Raw genomic sequence first — 22071 nt, forward strand, 5'->3', positions numbered from 1 at the left:
TATTACTTTGTAGTGTGGAATGTTAAAAAAGGTTTGATCAAATCAAATTAGTCAAACAGAGAACAATGGTAGATATTAAAAACACTAACCTATTTAACATTAACTGTCTGGAATGGACTTATGCTGTCTTTAATTTGAAGTGGAGTCGTAATTGTTTTTTTGTCAGCACCAACCCAGCAGGCACAAGACATTCAAATAATGTTGAGTGCTTGTTGAATTAGGTCCTGATGTTGAGCAACTCACACCTAAAGTTAGAACAACATGATTTTTGACGTTTATTCAATGTTGGGTTTTGACGTTGATTTGACCATTGGAATTTGGTCATTTTCCAACCAATATTTTACAACACAAATACAACGTTGAAGCAACATACTTTTTGACAACGTTTATTCAATGTCAGGTTGTGACGTTGATTTGATCATTGAAATTTGGTCATCTTCCAACTAACAACGTGGATCCAATGTTAGACATCAACGTTGTCTCAATTAACAAATATAACTATTTTGCAATGTTGTTTCAAAGTCAATTTTAAAGGACATGTGTGTATAATCAACATTGTATCAATGTCCTGTTCCTGCTGCGTAGTGACCACAATATTTCATTAAGCTCATGATGCAGAAAGTTGAATGATGCGGATAGGTTTGCTACTGGGTACTTTCTAATACGCTTCTGCCTTGGATACTTTGTATCTGTACGTAATATGCAACTGTAATTATTTGCTACTTGTTTATATTGACAAATGTTATGTTTTAGACTGCAATATTGTTCAATTAAGGACACTTATGACATAAATCTAGCTTGTATGCTTAGCTGTTTTTTTTGTTTGTTTGTTTTTTATGAATATGAGCCAGGACATGTAAATCAACATAGTTTTATTACGATACATTTTGCTGGGCCAGTTGAAATAAACAACAACAATAATGCATCTTTTTGGTATTTTGAATATTCCTTCTACGTTTTATGGATGCTGGGAATTTGTTTAGTTTGTTGGGTCACTTTTTACAAAAAAAAAGCTGCACAGATTGTTTGCAAATAAAACATACAATACAGTAATTTTCCCCTAAAATGGAGGCACGTACATGTCCATTCTTGATGCATAAGAACATAATCATCTCCCTGTAATTGGAGCTATGGTGCCCTCCCTTCTTCACGGCTTCATAATTGGAAGTCACGAGAGAGGACAGGTGCTGCTTAGAGACCAGAGAATGTTTTTTTTATATGAAGAAGTGCAAAACTAGGTGCACCCCACTTGTTTTTAAGGCCATATTGAGGACACTGTGCTATATTGTAAGTATGTACATTCAGTTCCCTGTAAGTTACATAATGGTGATAGCGGTGGTAGTGGTCCTATTTTGTTTGTGCACTTGTGTGTAATTCCAGAGTCCGCAAGTCAACCTTCACAGGCAGCCTGATGTCTATCAATTATTCATTGTCTGCAAATCTAAATGTGTCTCGCCATGGAAACGCTCCTGGTGTGTTACTTTCAGTGTTTGACTCCCCAACATTTTTGTCTGTCCACTCTGCTCCGTTTAACTATTTTACCGCATTTGTCTAACTGATTGGTTATTCTGATTGTTTTATAGTTTAAAGGTTCAATAGCATTGAACAGCTTCAACTTCATATTTGCTGTTAAAATCAGCGATTGTTAAAAGTTGAATCAACTTGTGGCCTTATGTGTTATTGCTGTCATTGATTAGTTGACCACTAGAGGGTGCCATGTTAAGGTAAATTGATGGTAGAGTTTATGATAGTCACTAAAAGATTAAATAGCATTACAGTTATTTATAAATTGTATTACAATTTCAAACTAATACATTTTTAAATGAAACAATTCCAGAACTGGTAAAAGTAGGAGCGACATGTGGTTGTAATACATGTGTTGAACACACGAGTGTGCACTCTTGTCAGCTAAAAAATAGCTTTGATACCTTTTATAAAACAAATTTAAACGCACATTAATAGTATATTTTAGTGTCTTTATATATGGTTATGGTGATAAGGCCTATTTTATTTTACCTTTACATATTAATATATATATGTATATATATATATGTATATTTAAATTGGCCCTAGTGTGTGAATGTGAGTGTGAATGTTGTCTGTCTATCTGTGTTAGCCCTGCGATGAGGTGGCAACTTATCCAGGTTGTACCCCGCCTTCCGCTCGATTGTAGCTGAGATAGGCTCCAGCGCCCCCCGCGATCCCGAAGGGAGTAAGCGGTAGAGAATGGATGGATGGATATGTACACATGTATGTATACATATGTATATATATATGGATGTATGTGTATATGTATATGTATGTATATATGTGTGTATATATATTTTATATTCATATATATTTGTATGTATATATATTTATACATATATATACATATTATACATATACATATATACATATATATATATATATATATATATATATATATATATATATATATATATATATATATATATATATATATATATATATATATATATATATATATGTTTATATATATATATATATACACTGTATATATATACTGTATATATACGTTCAATCTATTTTATGGTAATAGGCCCTAATTTAATTATTTTTAATTTTTTTAGTTTTTCATCTAAGATAAGTGCCACTTTGTCAATCGGTTTCCTGTTTTTTTGTTGTTGTTTTTGAATAATTTATTCATTTTTTTATTGTTATTTATTTTTTGAAATGTTTATTTAATTAAAATGTATGACCATTCCTCTCCAGATTTTATCTATCAAGCTCATGTGCAGCTAAGATAGGCTCCAGCAACCCCCGCGACCCCGAACGGGACAAGCGGTAGAAAATGGATGGCTGGATGGAAGCTCTCTTATAAACATGTATTCATAAAATAGATTAATAAGATTTAGTAGGCCTATTTAGAATGTATTTTAGGTGTGTTCGATGTATGCATACTGTATCTTGTTTGACTGATACAAGTGTTGATATGTCCCCACTGACTAGAAACAAGATGAGGTTATTATGCAGGTCACACTCAAATGTAATTGTAATGCAGCTAGCTATTTTGCAGGTGTTGTGCAAACACACATGCTCTATGTTGTTTTTGGCCAGAAAAAGCAGTCGTCTGTTGATGACAGGTGCGTGAGTAGAGACCCGGTTTGGGCCAAAGTGGGCAGGAAAGAAGCATGTTACCCGGTGGGCATGTTGTTACGTTACAGAAGGTATTCAATTGTTGTACTCATGTCTGACAACATTAGTACATTCTTCAGTCCTGCAGCCTTAAAAAGCATGACCAGGAGCGTAAAGGCTGCTTGTTCCATGTTGTCACTGTGAAAACAAGAAAACGCCTTTACAACGCGCGCACACACACACACACACACACACACACACACACACACACACACACACACACACACACACACACACACATTTTCACACATAGGCTGTTTGTGTTGCCGATGTAGGTCAGACGAGGAAAAACTGGTTCATGTGAAAAAGAAGGTGTTTGCAGCCTGTGATCGCTTCATTGGCTGAGAAAGACTGAACACAATGTTAGTGTTTCTCTGTATTTTTTTTTTTATATACTATTATTTACTTTTAGTTTCCACACCAAGTCAGGTGCCAGTGTTCTAAAATAGGCTGTCATTGTTTCGCTAGGTTTGACGTCTGACTTTCTATTTTATTTATTGTCACCGGATTTATTTATATTTTTCCCCCGAGTACAAGTGTCAATGTTCTTCACTGTTGGTTCTCAAACTTTTTTCACCAAGTACCACGCCAGAAAAAACGTGGCTCCTAATGACCAACATTAAAATACAGTAGCATATTAGATAGATAGATAGATAGATAGATAGATAGATAGATAGATAGATAGATAGATAGATAGATAGATAGATAGATAGATAGATAGATAGATAGATAGATAGATAGTACTTTATTGATTCCAGGAGACCTAAGTATTCATTAAAAACAAGGCATAGGTTTTATTTAACAAGCATATTTAATATTTTTGGCCACTGTAACATTACACACAGTTTGAATATAGGAAAATAAAACACTGTACTTTAATCAAGTGTTTATTTGGCATACCACTAGATGGAGCCCGCGTAGCACTAGTGGTACACGTACCACAGTTTGAGAATCACTGTTCTACACTAGGGTTGACGTTAAAAATGCTACTAACGACTATTTTAATAGTCGACTAGTCATCGACTATCTCAACGATAAGTCGACTACTCGGATTATGAAGTGTGCAGTGGCTGTAATTTAAAAAAACATTTAAAATTCAGTTGAATGTATTTTTAAGTATGTGCTAGCTAACAATAAAGTTGACTACTGAACTTCATTCAAGAATACCAATTACACTTTTGTCCAATGAAAATTTAATTTCAACCACTAGTTTTCTTTGGACTGCAAAAATAATGTAAACAATAATATTACTGTAATGTTAACCACAAATAAATCATTAAAATAATCATCATCAAAGCAATGTTAATGCGCTTGATTTTAGAAATATGCATAAAGGGTTAGTTTGACAAAGTTTAGCGGACGTTAGCTAGCTAATAAGCTAACTATCCCGCCAAGGCTAGTCATCCTTCTGATATCTGACATGCCTCCGCTTTAAAGGCTTCCTCATCACAGACTTCACGTTCTGCCATGAAAAGTGAGGTGTACTTTGCAAGTTGAGCGAGTTATTTGGGTTTTTCGCTTGATTAAGGTAAAAACATTTGATGTTTTCGTTTGCGGTGTTATTGCAGAGGCAGCAGCCATTTTTCTCTTCATGTTGCTTGCTGGTCACTGGTCGCGCTGACTTGCGCATATTCATTTTCCTCCAGGAAAACATGACCGATGTGTCACTGACTAGTATTGACAAACTAATTTTTCAGTGACTGTTTTTTATAAGTATTATATAAAACGTTGACTAATCGTTGCACTGCTACTTGACATATTTATTCATATTCCAACACAGTTATCAGTGTTCCATTAGGTTCCACTAGGCTAATTCCACTAGTTTTAATGTTTGAAATGTTATTTTTTTTTATAATTATTAGGGCTGTTAAATTTAACAAGTTAACTCATGTGACCAATTCACAAAACAAAAATATATCACAGTATGTATACAGTACTGGCAGAATAATCACACAACTTATTTAACCGTATATACTCCTTTACCTTAACAGTGGTTAGTTACTTGAAAGGCGATCGTTATACGGTCAGTGATCAGGTCAATACATACGTCAGTGCAAAGGTGAGTGAGGAGACTCTGACTGGTGTGCTCGTTGGCAAATTTCACTTCAAAATACACTCTGATGGGACTCTATAAAACTGTTGTATAGATATCACTTTGAGCAAATAAATGATGTACATTCAACTAAAACATTTTTTTAAATGTTCCTGTGTGACATTCTGACAATAAAATTGCCTTTGTGTCCACATTTGGGGCTTTCTTTTTTAAGGTAATTTAAATCATGCAAGCGAATAATATCAACCTGTGATTAATCAAAATTCAAAAGTGTGATTAATCTGATTTTAAAAAATCTATAATTTTACAGCAATAATAATTATTAATCCATGTATTGATAGTTTTCTATCCAATACAGGTGTTACTATTGCACAAGTTTTTCGTTTTTATTGTTTTTATGTTTTGTTATGTTTGGGAACGGCGTGGCGAAGTTGGTAGAGTGGCCGTGCCAGCAAACGGAGGGTTGCTGGTTACTGGGGTTCAATCCCCACCTTCTACCATCCTAGTCACGTCCGTTGTGTCCTTGGGCAAGACACTTCACCCTTGCTCCTGATGGGTGCTGGTTAGCGCCTTGCATGGCAGCTCCCTCCATCAGTGTGTGAATGTGTGTGTGAATGGGTGAATGTGGAAATACTGTCAAAGCGCTTTGAGTACCTTGAAGGTAGAAAAGTGCTATACAAGTATAACCCATTTATCATTTATTTATTTAGGTTTTACTAGGGCTCGTTAAAATAACAAGTTAACTCATGTGATTAATCATAAAAAAATATACGCAGATTAATCACAGAATTAGTTTTGACTGTACCTGCTCTTTTACTTAACAGCGGATGGTTACCTGAAAGGTGGCACGGGTTGTTGTGTGGTCAGTAATCAGGTCAATGCATACATCAGTGCAAAAATGAATGCACGCTGGCTAATTTCTCTTCAAAAGACAATAAGATGGGACTGTAGAAAAAATTGTTAGAATATTCTGAGCAAAGAAATGTGGTTCATTAAAGTAAAACACCTAAAAATAATCCTCTATAATAGTCTGACAATAAATTGCATTTGTCTGAAAGTATTTGGTTAATTATTTTAAGTTAATTTCAATTATGCAAGCAAATAGTAAAGTGTGATTAATCTGATTTGAAAAAGTATTAATTTGACAGCACTAATATATATATATATACATATACATTACATATATATACATATACATTATACTGTATATATATATATATATATACACATATATACACACACATATATATGTATTTATATACACATATATATACACACATATATATATATATATATATATATATATATATATATATATATATATATATATATATATATATATATATATATATACATACACATACACATACACACACAGTGCTTGATTTTATACACCTGTGGCCTGGCCAAGTGATTAGGACACCTGATTCTGATCAATTGAATAGGTGGCTAAATACTTTTGGCTATATATATATATATATATATATATATATATATATATATATATATATATATATATATATATATATATATATATATATATATATATATATATATATATATATATATATATATATATATATATATATATATATATATATATATGTATGTACACTATATTGCCAAAAGTATTTGGCCACCCATCCAAATGATCAGAATCAGGTGTCCTAATCACTTGGCCCGCCCACAGGTGTATAAAATCAAGCAGTTTACATATATATAGCACGGTTGGTATAGTGGCCGTGCCAGCAACTTGAGGGTTGCAGGTTCGATCCCCGCTTCCGCCATCCTAGTCACTGCTGTCGTGTCCTTGGGCAAGACACTTTACCCACCTGCTCCCAGTGCCACCCACACTGGTTTAAATGTAACTTAGATTGGGTTTCACTATTTAAAAGCGCTTTGAGTCACTAGAGAAAAGCGCTATATAAATATAATGCACTTCACTTCACTTAGGCATGGAGACTGTTCCTACACACATTTGTGAAAGAATGGGCCGCTCTGGTGAGCTAAGTGATTTCCAGCTTGGAACTGTCATAGGATGCCACCTGTGCAACAAATTCAGTCGTGAAATTTCCTCGCTCCTATATATTCCAAAGTCAACTGTCGGCTTTATTATAAGAAAATGAAAGAGTCTGGGAACAGCCACGAAGTGGTAGGCCACGTAAACTGACAGAGAAGAGTCAGCGGATGCTGAAGCGCATAGTGCAAAGACTTTCTGCACAGTCAGTTGCTACAGAGCTCCAAACTTCATGTGACCTTCCAATTAGCCCACATACAGTACACAGAGAGCTTCATGGAATGGGTTTCCATGGCCGAACAGCTGCATCTAAGCCATACATCACCAAGTCCAATGCAAAGCGTTGGATGCAGTGGTGTAAAGCACGTCGCCACTGGACTTGGAGGTTGCCAGGAGAACGGTGCATTTCGGACTGCATTGTGCCGAGTGTGAAATTTGGTGGAGGAGGAATCAAGGTGTGGGGTTGTTTTTCGGGAGTTGGGCTTGGCTAGGGATGATGTTTGATAAGAAATTATCGAGTTCGAGCCTATTATCGAATCCTCTTATCGCACCGATTCCTTATCGATTCTCTTATCGAGTCCAGATAGGTTGTTGTATATGGAAAAAAACACACAATATTTGGTTTAACAAATCACTTCACATTCTCTACTGCTCGCTACTATAGTATTACCATATCTGAGTTATTGTGCAGAAATGTGGGGAAATAACTACAAATGTGCACTACATTCGTTAACCGTGTTACCAAAAAAATTAATTAGACTGATACATAATGTTGGATATAGAGAACATACAAACACTTTATTTATTGAGTCAAAAATATTAAAGTTCGATGATTTGGTAAAATTGCAAACAGCTAAAATGATGTGGAATTAAATGATGGAATGGATTAAGTAAAGAAGTTAAACATTGTACTGATATGATCCAGTTTAAGAGGTTGTTCAAATGAATAGTGCTTACAAAGTACAAAGAAGAAGAATTATGAGAAATACTTTCAACCTTATTGAAAATAAGATAGTCTTCATCTCAGTATATTAATAATGACTGAATTAATTAATTACATATTACAAAACTGTTGTATATACTTATTCAAAGATATTATAAAAAGGTCAGTAAATGATGTATAAATTTGTAAACGCTATGAAGTGGGAAAGGGGTAGGATTAAATGAGCTTTACTTCTTCCTACTCCTGTAAAGTGAAATTAAATGAAACTGTGATGTATTATACTGTAAGTATGTTCATGTTCCATATAAACTAAAGAAATAAAGAAAGCACTCATTTTTAGACAGACTTGCAAACTTTGTCGTGGTGTAGGCTACAAGATAACGTTAACGTTATCAGACACATACAAAAAGGCTCACGTTAACGTTACCGTTAGCCGCTGACTATGCTTATGTAACGTTAGTCTAGCTAACATTACTGCAGTCCTGGTTGACATAAGAGGTAACGTTACTACAAGTGAGCAGATATGGAAATTAACCGGCAACAGTTAACGTTAGTTACTCACCGGCGTCACCGCCACTGCAGCTGGGACAGGGGCAGCTGGCAGAAGAAGAGGGTCTTTCTTCGTTGTCTCTGTCGCTGCTTCGAAGACACGACACGCTTGTTGTACTTCCCCCGCTTACACGAGAGCGAAGCCTGGCAATAATTGCATATTGCCGCTTCCTGGGTTTTTTTGGTGAAATGAAGCCATGCCTTGGAGCGCTTTTTCCGGTCCTTTTTTTTCCTGCTTTCCCCATCTGCGCCTAATCACTGAGCTACGTGACGTCATTTTTTGTGATGTCCCACGGGGCATTTCTTGTCGGGACGGGATTCGTTCCCAGTGATTCGAATAAAGAACCAACTCTTTTTCTTTATTATAGTGGTCTCGATAACGGGTACCGGTTCTCAAAAAGGGATTCAAGTCCGAGGACTCTGTTCTTTTTTTATCGAAAAACCGGGAAAACCGGTTTCGAGCATCATCCCTCGGCTTTGCCCCTTAGTTACAGTGAAAGGAACTTTGAATGCTCCAGGATACCAAAACATTGTGGACAATTCCATGCTCCCAACGTTGTGGAAACAGTTTAGAGCGGGTCCCTTCCTCTTCCAACATGACTGTGTACCAGTGCACAAAGCAAGGTCCATAAAGACATAGATGACAGAGTCTGGTGTGGATGAACTTGACTGGCCTGCACAGAGTCCTGACCTGAACCCGATAGAACACCTTTGGGATGAATTAGAACGGAGACTGAGAGCCAGGCTTTCTCGACCAGCATCAGAGTGTGACCTGACCAATGCGCTTTTGGAAGAATGGTCGGAAATTCCTATAAACACACTCCGCAACCTTCCCATAAGGGAAGGCTGTCATATTGAAACCTATTGGTTAGGAATGGGATGGCACTTCAAGTTCATATGTGAGTCAAGGCAGGTGGCCAAATACTTTTGGCAATATAGTATGTACCTATATGTATATGTGTATATATATATATGTATATATATATATATATATATATATATATATATATATATATATATATATATATATATATATATATATATATATATATATATATATATATATATATATATATATATATATGCCAAATACGACAAGGGTATTGCAACTGGACATGAGTTAGTTGGTGTCAGTAGGTTCTCAAATGGGCACCCCCCGTCATTAACGTTTCGTCGAATTAAGCCCATGACGCTTTGGACACATATACTGTATATGAGATTTTCTTGTTTTGATAAAAAAACATTTTGTTTATCTTTTATTTATTTTTTACTTCAATACATATTCTATTTGTATGTAATTTTCTAATAATTTCTTACCTATCAATACTTTTTATTATATTTGTGTAATTTTTTTAATTTTGTTTGTGGTGTCTTTGTTGTCTGTTTTTGTTTTCAACTTATTTTTATTTTTGTAGTTATTACTTTTTTTTTTTTTTTTTTTTTTTACTGTCAGTGTTCGCCATATCTGCCAAGCACATGTTTGATTCGGCTTTTTTTTTGTTTTTTTTACACCTGATATCCATTGTTTATGGCAGGTTTTTATATGAATCAGGGGCCGTACTTATCAAGCTTCTTAGAATTACTCCTAAGAAGTCTGCTAAGAGTTGACTTAAGAGTAAATAAATTCTTCGCTGAAAGCTGTACTTAAAAGTTAGTTATCAAGCGTCTTACTCACACTTTCAGCGAAGTGTAGGACTGAATCTTAAGTGTCACACTCAGAGCTGAATTACGACATTACTATGTGCCGTAAATGGAATTTTAGGTGACGTCATTTCTGTGTCCATAGAAATGACCAATCACGGAAGGGAATCCGTTGTCTAAGAATAAAGAAATATCTTGGAAATATTTAAGTGGACAATGGGAGTGTATATTTTGACAATAAACTACAAAATAATACAAAACAAACTAGTCCCCGCCGGCACTCACGCTACCGCTCCCTCTCTTCTCTCGCCCACACACTCACTGACGTCACTCACCTCACGGCCACACACATACACTACTCTCATAACATTTTCTTTCCAATTCATTAATTAGGCAACTAATTTGAAACTGGTGTGGGTGGCTCTATATATACTAGCCCACTGCAGACACATGCAGAAATCAACAAGGAATCGAAAAGTATTAAATCTGTGACAAAAATAATACCCGCTCTGTCTAAACAATACCGTTTGATCAGCTGCTCGTCATCAAACAAATCCAGGACATAGTTCCGCTCCCTGAACGTTCGCGCACGTCTCCTCGCCTCAGTGCCATCCCCTGCTGGCAACTCCTAACCACTTAAGACACCTCTGAAGGTCTCTTAAATATCGTGGAGAGTAGGAGTGATTCTTAGACTTAAGAAGATTGATAAAAAGCTTTTATTCTTAAGTTTGAGAGTAGGACTAAATTTCGAAAATTCTCAGGACTTAAGTGTAAAATGGCACTCTAAGAAGCTTGATAAGTACGGCCCCAGGTCTTTGTCAGACCAGACATAACAACAACAACAACAACAACAACAACAACAACAACAACAACAAATATATATATATATATATATATATATATATATATATATATATATATATACATGTACAATATATACGATTTTTTTTGGTTTTGATTAAAAAATATTGTTTTTCTTTTTTTCTTTATGTATTTATTTTTTACTTCAGACCCACTCGACATCCATTGCTTTCGGTCTCCCCTAGAGGGGGGGGGGTTACCCACATATGCGGTCCTCTCCAAGGTTTCTCATAGTCATTCACCGACGTCCCACTGGGGTGAGTTTTTCCTTGCCCGTATGTGGGCTCTGTACCGAGGATGTCGTTGCGGCTTGTACAGCCCTTTGAGACACTTGTGATTTAGGGCTCTATAAATAAACATTGATTGATTGATTGATTGAATATATCTTCTATTTGTATGTAATTTTCTAATAATTTCTTACCATTTAATACTTTTTATTTCATTAGTTTAATTTTTTATTTTGTTAGTTGTGTCCATGTTTGTTGTCTGTCTTTGTTTTCGACTAGGTGTGCATTTTTTAAAAATCTATTTTTATTTCGTTAATTCAACTTTTATATACTGTACATCTTTGTAGTTTTCTCTTGAAACATGTGACACTGGATTTGACGTTTTGATTTATTTTACATTTAATTCTACTTTTGGAGCCCAAAGGCTACAAGGGTCAACTCGAAAAGACCCCCTTGTGTGTATTTTCAGTTTGCATTCATATTTGGCATTCTTTCTGTGATGCTTTTGGCTGTGGTGATTAGTGTGTACTTTGCAAATGCGCACCAGCCGTCGGAGATGGAGGGTGTTAAGACGTGACAAGACAAATACAGGATATTTATTCAGGAATGCCTGGTGGGCACACACGCTAGGCGGGGCTGTTGCTCTCTCCGTCGCACTCCCTCCCTCTTTTAGTCATAACTTCTTCTCTCCTCCTCGCATTTTGGCCCCAAAAAGAGGAGGGGCTGTCCAAGTAATCTAATACCTGTCCAATTCATGACTTTTTTTTTTTTTGGAACTGTAACTAGCTCGACTGCCCTGACAAGTGGAAGGCTGGGAACACATGAGCAGACAGAGATAGAGCAGCAGGGAGAAGGAACGCAAAAAAAAAAGTCTGTCACATCCTCACATGGGGAGAATGATAGAAGTCATTTAGGGCTCGCAGCCAACCAACATGACCTCAGAGGCCGAGACGGGGACAGACTGTCCTGAAGAACTGCTGGACGAGGTGGTCCTGGGGCGCATTGCCAGCTTGGACCCATTCTCGCCTCGGGACTTTAGGGGCAAGTTTAAAAAGATGCGGCACAAGAAGAGGCCCACCATTCTTGAAAGTAGGTAGAGAAATGCCTCACTTGTTTATTGCATTTGGCACGCTTCCTCAGGAATGATGTGGCCTTTTTATTTGATGAAGGATGCACCTGACATCAACTCTTTAATGCACAACTCTCATCTAGCTTTCAGTGAGTGACAGTCTTAAGACGTGAGCAGAGAAGGGGCCCCTGCATGGGGGTCCGAGTGGGGAGTTTAAAAAACTCCACAGATAGCCGACAAGAGCAGACACATAGCTGGCATTCCTCCCCTTCATCAGCGCTTGATAATGCTCCTAATAAGTTCCTAATGTGTTCTCCCATCTGCACGTAGGCAGTAATTACAAATAAAAGCTGGGTAGAGTTTTTTTTTTTTTAAACCAACATGTTTACCAGGTAAAACATCAGTACACCTGCATCATAAACTAGCTGTGTCAGAAATGAAATAGTACAATACGGATATTATGGCAATGTTTTTAATATGATCATGGCTAATTCAAATAATTGTATTATTTATTTTTATAAACAAAATGTTATTTATCATATTTTTTATTCTTGTTTTTATCTGTTTATTTTTATTGATGTGTTTGTATTTACATCTGATCTCACTAAATAAGGTTAACAAATTATCATAAATAGTTGTGAGTACAATTAACTATAATATTATTTTTTTAAATGATACAGTTTTACCTCAACTTACAAGCTTGATTGGTTCTGTGAATGAGCTCTTAACTCAAAACAATTGTATCCCAAATAAACATCTCCCATTTAAATTAATTCAAATCAATTTAATTGGTGCTTGCCCCCTGCCCCAAAAGAGCTTTTTTTTTTTTAGCACGTAACATGTTTTTTAAAAAGAAAAAAATAACTTTTAGATAAGAAATATTGTATAAAAACAATACAATATAATGTAGTACAAATAACTGCAGTACTTTTATGAAGTAATGTAATAATGATGTACAACATATATCTTGGCGAGAGGACTTCTCCAGTATCTCCTTCAAGCTGATTCTCTGTCAAACACACCATCAGCAACTTTTCTATATGTTCATGGATAAATGTCTGCCGTTTTGGTACTATTTTAACGTTATAGGCTGGCGTTAGACTCATTCTGCTTCAGTTCGGTGCAGACGAGCAGTGATACGCTCCAATTGATTGGTGACACACTCTGTCGTGTTTTTGATGATTTTGTTCTTTTATTCAATGAATATCATCCACTTCCTCTTCTTAGCACTGTTCTTCACACTCACTTTCTTCTTTCCAATGTCTAGCTATAAGCTAATGATAGCGAGTAAGACCAGGGGCCGTACTTATCAAGCTTCTTAGAGTGCCATTTTACACTTAAGTCCTGAGAATTTGCGAAATTTAGTCCTACTCTCAAACTTAAGAATAAAAGCTTTTTATCAACGTTCTTAAGTCTAAGAATCACTCCTACTCTCCACGATATTTAAGAGACCTTCAGAGGTGTCTTAAGTGGTTAGGAGTTGCCAGCAGGGGATGGCACTGAGGCGAGAGAGACGTGCGCGAACGTTCAGGGAACGGAACAATGTTTTTGTTTTTTTTGATGACGAGCAGCTGATCAAACGGTATCGTTTAGACAGAGCGGATATTATTTTTGTCACAGATTTAATACTTTTCGATTCCTTGTTGATTTCTGCATGTGTCTGCAGTGGGCTAGTATATATAGAGCCACCCACACCAGTTTCAAATTAGTTGCGTAATTAATGAATTGGAAAGAAAATGTTATGACAGTAGCGTATGTGTGTGGCCGTGAGGTGAGTGACGTCAGTGAGTGTGTGGGCGATAGAAGAGAGGGAGCGGTAGCGTGAGTGCCGGCAGGGACTAGTTTGTTTTGTATTATTTTGTACTTTATTGTCAAAATATACACTCCCATTGTCCACTTAAATATTTCCAAGATATTTCTTTATTCTTAGACAACGAATTCCCTTCCGTGATTGGTCATTTCTATGGACACAGAAATTACGTCACCTAAAATTCCGTTTACGGCACATAGTAATGTCGTAATTCAGCTCTGAGTGTGACACTTAAGATTCAGTCCTACACTTCGCTGAAAGTGTGAGTAAGACGCTTGATAACTAACTTTTAAGTGCAGCTTTCAGCGAATAATTTATTTACTCTTAAGTCAACTCTTAGCAGACTTCTTAGGAGTAATTCTAAGAAGCTTGATAAGTACGGCCCCAGTTGTTTTGGGCGGATCTTATGGGGTTAACTGTGACATTTGCAACGCCAACAAATGGCGGGGATGCTTGTAACTTACATTTTTGCATGCAACTTAAAGAATAACAATCAGCCAGAGACAGCTCTTATCTCAAAACACTCTTAAGTTGAGGCACTCTTAAGTTCAGGTACAACTGTATTACCAACCAATTCAGATGTACCAAATGAAGTCGATCATGAATGTATTTATACATGTTTTAACTGCAGACATGAAAGTTTCTACCGAGCACACACCTGCAAACTGTCCAACACTTTTTTTTGAAGTCTTTGGCCTCCACTTGAGCTTGACAGCGATAGAAACATGTAGATAAGATATAATGATTTATCTCTGATGTCATGGCAACAAGTTTCTTCTTTACAAACATGCGCGCATTATGAACCAATTTGTCTTATTTGAACTCCTAAAGACACTTACACCACCATTTAGCACCACTGATATTTTAAAGCACATGAAGAGGTAGATAAAGCTGTTGGATGTCTACCCGTCATAATATTTCAATTGCATATTAGCCCGAGCTGTTATCACGCATTCTGAGACTATAAGAGAATAGAGGCATATTTACAGTAATCCTGTGGAACAATTTGTAGGAGTTTCAGTGTACCTTTAAATGTAGATTTACCTTTAGGGACAAGGGGGTTTGTGCCCCTACTGATCTAATATATAGCACTGTACTGAAATCAGCCTGTTACTTAATATTGCCTGTTTTCTTATAGTGTTTTTGTTTAGTTTTTTTGTTGTTGTTTTCTTTACATATTCTGTCAAGCCACTCAGGCAAATCATATTGTTAATAATGTTGATGCCCATATCTTCAGTGTACCTTTAAAGGCCTACTGAAATGAATTTTTTTTATTTAAACGGGGATGTGAGATCCATTCTATGTGTCACACTTGATCATTTCGCGATATTGCCATATTTTTGCTGAAAGGACTTAGTAAAGAACATCGAGGATAAAGTTCGCAACTTTTGGTCGCTGATAAAAAAATCAATCAATCAATCAATCAATGTTTATTTATATAGCCCTAAATCACAAGTGTCTCAAAGGGCTGTACAAGCCACAACGACATCCTCGGTACAGAGCCCACATACGGGCAAGGAAAACTCACCCCAGTGGGACGTCAATGTGAATGACTATGAGAAACCTTGGAGAGGACCGCATATGTGGGTAAGCCTTGCCTGTACCGGAAGTAGCGTGACGTCGCAGGTTGAAAGGCTCCTCACATTTCCCCGTTGTTTACACTAGCAGCGAGAGCGATTCGGACCGAGAAAGCGACGATTACCCCATTAATTTGAACGAGGATGAAAGATTCGTGGATGAGGAACGTCAGAGTGAAGGACTAGAGTGCAGTGCAGGACGTATCTTTTTTCGCTCTGACCGTAACTTAGGTACAAGGGCTCATTGGATTCCACACTCTCTCCTTTTTCTATTGTGGATCACGGATTTGTATTTTAAACCACCTCGGATACTATATCCTCTTGAAAATGAGTCGAGAACGCGAAATGGACATTCACAGTGACTTTTATCTCCACAACAATACATCGGTGAAGCACTTTAGCTACGGAGCTAACGTGATAGCATCGTGCTTAAATGCAGATAGAAACAAAATAAATAAGCCCCTGACTGGAAGGATAGACAGCAGATCAACAATACTACTATCAGGAGACACCAAACACTGAACCTGTAACTACACGGTTAATGCTGTGCCGCCTGTCGAAGCCTAGCAATGCTGTTGCTAACGACGCCATTGAAGCTAACTTAGCTACGGGACCTCGTCAGAGCTATGATAAAAACATCTCTCCACCTACGCCAGCCCTCATCTGCTCATCAACACCCGTGCTCACCTGCGTTCCAGCGATCGACGGCGCGACGAAGGACTTCACCCGATCATCGATGCGGTCGGCGGCTAGCGTTGGATAGCGCGTCTGCTATCCTCAAAGTCCTCCTGGTTGTGTTGCTGCAGCCAGCCGCTAATACACCGATCCCACCTACAGCTTTCTTCTTTGCAGTCTTCATTGTTCATTAAACAAATTGCAAAAGATTCACCAACACAGATGTCCAGAATACTGTGGAATTTTGCGATGAAAACAGAGCTGTTTGTATTGAGATACAATGTGTCCGAATACTTCCGTTTCAACGATTGACATCACGCGCAAATGTCATCATACATAGACGTTTTCAACCGGAAGTTTCGCGGGAAATTTGAAATTGCACTTTATAAGTTAACCCGGCCGTATTGGCATGTGTTGCAATGCTAAGATTTCATCATTGATATATAAACTATCAGACTGCGTGGTCGGTAGTAGTGGGTTTCAGTAGGCCTTTAAGTGGAGATTTTCCTTCAGGGGCAAGTGGGTTTGTGCCCCAACTGATCCAATAGATGGCGCTGTCGTGAAATCAGCCTGTTCCTTAATGTTTGCCTATATTCTTGTAGTGTTGCTATAGTGTAGCGGCTGTTACCTGTATGACAGCTGACTTGTCCTTTCACTGCCGTGTGACGCAGTGCGATCTGCAGTCTGGACGTGAAACCTGGCGTCACTACATCACATGAAGTTGAAAAATAAATCACCTGTAGTGACACAAACTCAGGTCATGTTACGTCACACATTGAGAATTTATAGACCAGGGGTGTCAAACTCATGAGGGCTTCATTGCAGTTGTGTACAGCTCCACTAATGGACATTGGAGTGTTACTTTCAAAGGCAAAATTAAAGTATTGCTAGAAACATAATTTTATATGGGACTTTATTGTATAATATGTATAGTACGTGTTCCAAAAAGCATAAAACACAGTATATTTAAATATACTAAATGTAAAAAAGGGAATAATTATTCAAAATAATCTAGTTTGGTTACGCCATCATGAGCGCAACACAAGGTTGTAAAAGTTTGAACTACAATTCTAAACAAGATGTCAAAAGCAAACTGAAATCAAATACACACAGCTTAAAGATTGATCAATACCTATTTAAATTTAGTAATACATAAATATGATGATTTATCAAAATATAAAAGAAATATACCTGAACAGAACGCTCATGATGGTTACACCAAAAAGTAACGCTATGAATCGCGTTTTTCCAAGTTTTTGGGGCATTTTTATGCTATTTCCAAGCATCTCCTTTTTATTATCGTTGATTTTAAATGGTCAAACTAATGCCTATTATATATGCATGCCTAGTAATAAAAAAAAAGTCATATTTATTTTGATTGTTACATTTTGAAGTACATTTGTGCAGGTGGGTGCGAATGTACCCATTACCAGAGCTGTACTCAGTTATGACTGCCTTTAGACGGCCGCTTATAACAGTAAATAATATACATTTATTAGGACTCGCCTCATTACATTTTTACACATTTCAAATGCATTTAAATATAAAAAAAAATTCAGGGGCACTGTAAAAAAAAACTTTCGATTCTAATGTGAAAAACTAGAGGCTAAGTCGCCAGGATTTTACCATGAAATTTGTGGTGTTCTTTACAGCCTATTACTGTAAATGGCACTGGTTTTTTTAACGGTAAAATTCCGGCAACCGAGCTGACAATTTTTTTACTGTAAAATCTACAACGGTTGTTTTTACGGTGTAGTAATATAGATGTAAAAAACAGTAACCCAAGTTTGCTTGTTTTTTACCAGCAGCGCAGCAAAAAACTGTTTAAAAACTACCGTTAATTTTACAGTATAAAATTAGCAGCTCAGTGACCAGAATTTTACCATAAAATCTTCTGTCGTTTTTACAATGTACAATTTGATAGGTAGTTTGCTTTAAAACTGCAAGTCAAGCAGATATGTAAGTATTTACAAAATACAATACAAAAAAAATTAATTGGGACCGTATGATGATTTTGTTGCATTATTAGATTATATAAAAATTTTAAAAGATATGCATTTAAAAAAAAGAATTCTGTCAAAATGGAAAGCACAAATACATTTAGTAAGAATAGATAAAGTACTTTATTGACTCATTGTAGCGGTTGCTTTAAGGACATAATTCACCACACCTGTTTACTTGACTTTGTCATAATTTTTTACTGTCACTGTTCGATTGTGCACATAACAATGTTGTTCTGGTTTAGCATTCATATATGCAGTTAAGAGTGAGTAATTCGGGGCGGCCCCTTTAAGTGACTGTCAGGAGATTCTCCCAAAGGTGGGGCTTTGTTGGGACCGCCATTTTGAGTCGTTCAATGTTAGTAGTCATTCATTCTCGCCTTTGATGAATAAACGACGCACACGTTTTTGTGTGTCAAATATACTTCAAGTTGTCTTGCTTTCACGCTACAAGCGCAACAACATGCTATTTCCAGGCTTCTGCGGGCCATATAAAGTGATGTAGCGGGCCAAATCTGGCCCCCAGGCCTTGACTTGACACCTGTGTTATAGACCATCCAGGCTGTGAAAGACTTGTTAGTTAATGTTAGTTTAGTAAAAGCTTGCCTGATCCCCCCCATCATCAAAGTACATTACATAATGACGAACAAGTGTTTGGATGGAGATTATGCTGCTGAGAGCCAGCACAGGATGGATGATGTCGTCACTGATGGCACTGGCAATATTTTATATAGGGATAATGCTCTGAATATTTTTTTTTTAAGTCACTATTATCAAAATTCATAAACAAACTACATACTACCTCTATTACATGCCTACTACTCACTGTAGTTCAGTGGTTCTCAAACTTTTTTTGTCATCCCCCACTTTGGACAAGGGGGAGTTTTCAAGCCCCACCTGCCCCCATCGCCCCAACAGAACGCTAATGCCAAGCTTAACATTTTCAAATTTATCGAACATCAAGTAACATCAAGTTTTATACATTCAAACTCAATAACATAAAATAAAATCAAGTTCAATAATAAATAAAATAACTGTGCAGCTGTGGTATAACTTGCATCAAGTTCAGTATCAAATAAAATAACTTGCATCAATTCAATAATAAATAAAACAAAAGTGTTATAACTTGCATCAAGTTCAATAATAAATCAAAAAAAGTGTTATAACTTGCATCAAGTTCAATAATAAATCAAAAAAAGTGTTATAACTTGCATCAAGTTCAATAATAAATCAAATAAAAGTGTTATAACTTGCATCAAGTTCAATAATAAATCAAATAACTTGCATCAAGTTCAATAACAAATAAAACAAAAGTGTTATAACTTGCATCAAGTTCAATAATAAATAAAACAAAAGTGTTATAACTTGCATCAAGTTCAATAATAAATAAAAAAAAAAGTGTTATAACTTGCATCAAGTTCAATAATAAATCAAATAAAAGTGTTATAACTTGCATCAAGTTCAATAATAAATAAAACAAAAGTGTTATAACTTGCATCAAGTTCAATAATAAATCAAAAAAAGTGTTATAACTTGCATCAAGTTCAATAATAAATCAAATAAAAGTGTTATAACTTGCATCAAGTTCAATAATAAATCAAATAACTTGCATCAAGTTCAATAATAAATGAAAATAAAAGTGCCACTTTGCAATCTTTGCCAAAAAAAGGAGGACAGGGCAAGTGAACATGAGTTTTACAGTACTCCAGCATTAGTGGCTGCAATGAGCCTGTTTTGCACTGCACAGCTTTTCAAATCGGGGTTGCAGGCTTGACACTGCCACTGTTAAAACCTCATTGAATTCGGGGCTGAGCTGCCTTGACGCGAGTGTTTCCCGGTGAATGACACATTGTGTCCAATGCGCATTTGGCGCAGCCCTCTTTATTAGAGCCTGCAGCCCGTTTCTTGACTTTGCCATGCGCGCCATCAGAGCAAAAGCCCAAACAGTTTTCCCATTTAAGGTCATGTTCTTTGAGGAAACTGTCCATTATCTTGAACAGTGGCTCTATTTTTTATGTATTTGCAAAACAGCAAATCCTCGCACAGTGACTCGCCATTCACAAAGCTTCCGCTTAGCCCCGCCCCCATTAGTTACTGTTGCTGTCTGTCAAACTTTCGCTCCTACCTAGAAATGTAAAGCATACAGGAAAAATAAGTAATTTACATTTATCTATATAGCGGATTTCACAGACAGAATCACAAAGTGATTTCCAGTGTGTATAGAAAATGAAAGCATAGTAAAAAAAAAAATCAAAGAATATAATAATAAAAAAATAAAAAAAATCTAAGTGAAATTTCCTCCCGTTCCTCACACCCCACCTGTCATGTCTCTATTCCCCACCAGTGGGGCGCGCCCCACACTTTGAGAAACGCTGCTGTAGTTGAATAAATACAGCTTCTGTAAGAGAAAGTGTGGTTAATTGTAGCTAATACAGTGAGGGATGCACTAAAACCCAGCAATATATACATTGGCTTGATAAATATTTACTTATTTAGTTGAGGTGATGCTAAAATCAAGTTTTCCACACAGACATATAGGTCACACCCACTTCCATCTTGCAGTGGACCACACCTTTCCGCTTTCTGTTTTCTGACATGAAAAAAAAATATTTTATTGAGGCTACAAATCCAAATTTCCACACTTCAAATATTTGACAGACGACCTTAATGACGTGGCATGATGAGAACAGACTACACCCATTGACTGTGTTTGTCTTTTTAAAAAAAGCAGATAAAGACAGCTTTTCCTTGAGGCAAATATGTCCAATTGACACACAAAAAAAGGTTTTTTGAAGCAATGTTTTGTTTACCAACTGGTATTTACAGCAGCTGAGAAAATATTACTGGAGGGATATGCTGATGCATGACAGCTTAGTTGGAGTTTAAGTCTGTACACACAGTATGTATGACATAACTGCTCACGCAAGGATTTCATGGTATACTTTGAAATGAACATATGAGCTTGCTCTCACGAAGATGTCGCAGGATTTGCATAGAAAGTAATGCAAATGTAGGGATTACTTAAAACGCCTTGTTTGGTTACTAAAATTCATGAAAATAATATTCCTAAACCCTAACCCCATTTAAATGTTTTTAGCCACATGTCTAACATGTTTTTGTTGTTATTTTTCTTATGCTACAGCTTAGTTGTTACGTAACTGTCATCATTGGTTTGTCTGTTAGTCAGTATTTTCATGAAACCTTCAGGAAATGTCTGAAATAGGATAGGGAACAACTGATTAGATTTTGGGCCTGATCCGGATCATTTGTACTCCATTACCTTACGTTTGTGTGTATTGTTTTTGTGTGTGCATGTGTATGTGAGTGTGTATGCTAGCGGTCCCGCAGACAAAGAGTGGATAACTGACAAGAAGGTTCACTAAATTTCTTTCATTCCACTATATATAGCTCAAAAAGTTATTGGCTGCTTTTTATCTACCCTTCAGGAAATGCCTAAAAAGGAACAAGTATTACTTTTTGGGGCTAGTCCAAA

The 22071-nt window shown here is 36.5% G+C and overlaps 1 protein-coding gene across 2 annotated transcripts in view; it reads left to right on the forward strand.

The window, feature by feature from the left end:
* The first annotated feature begins 12283 nt into the window (after positions 1–12283).
* LOC133658420 (protein furry homolog) overlaps positions 12284–22071 on the forward strand; it is a 94332-nt gene continuing 84544 nt past the window's right edge. For both annotated transcript variants that reach the window (XM_062060450.1, XM_062060453.1), the window contains exon 1: positions 12284–12536. In XM_062060450.1, the coding sequence (XP_061916434.1) occupies positions 12380–12536 (157 nt within the window). In that variant the 5' untranslated portion in view covers positions 12284–12379. The remainder of the gene's footprint in view (positions 12537–22071) is intronic.

This window comes from Entelurus aequoreus, linkage group LG10 (assembly GCF_033978785.1).
Source record: "Entelurus aequoreus isolate RoL-2023_Sb linkage group LG10, RoL_Eaeq_v1.1, whole genome shotgun sequence".
Classification (NCBI taxonomy): Eukaryota; Metazoa; Chordata; class Actinopteri; order Syngnathiformes; family Syngnathidae; genus Entelurus; species Entelurus aequoreus.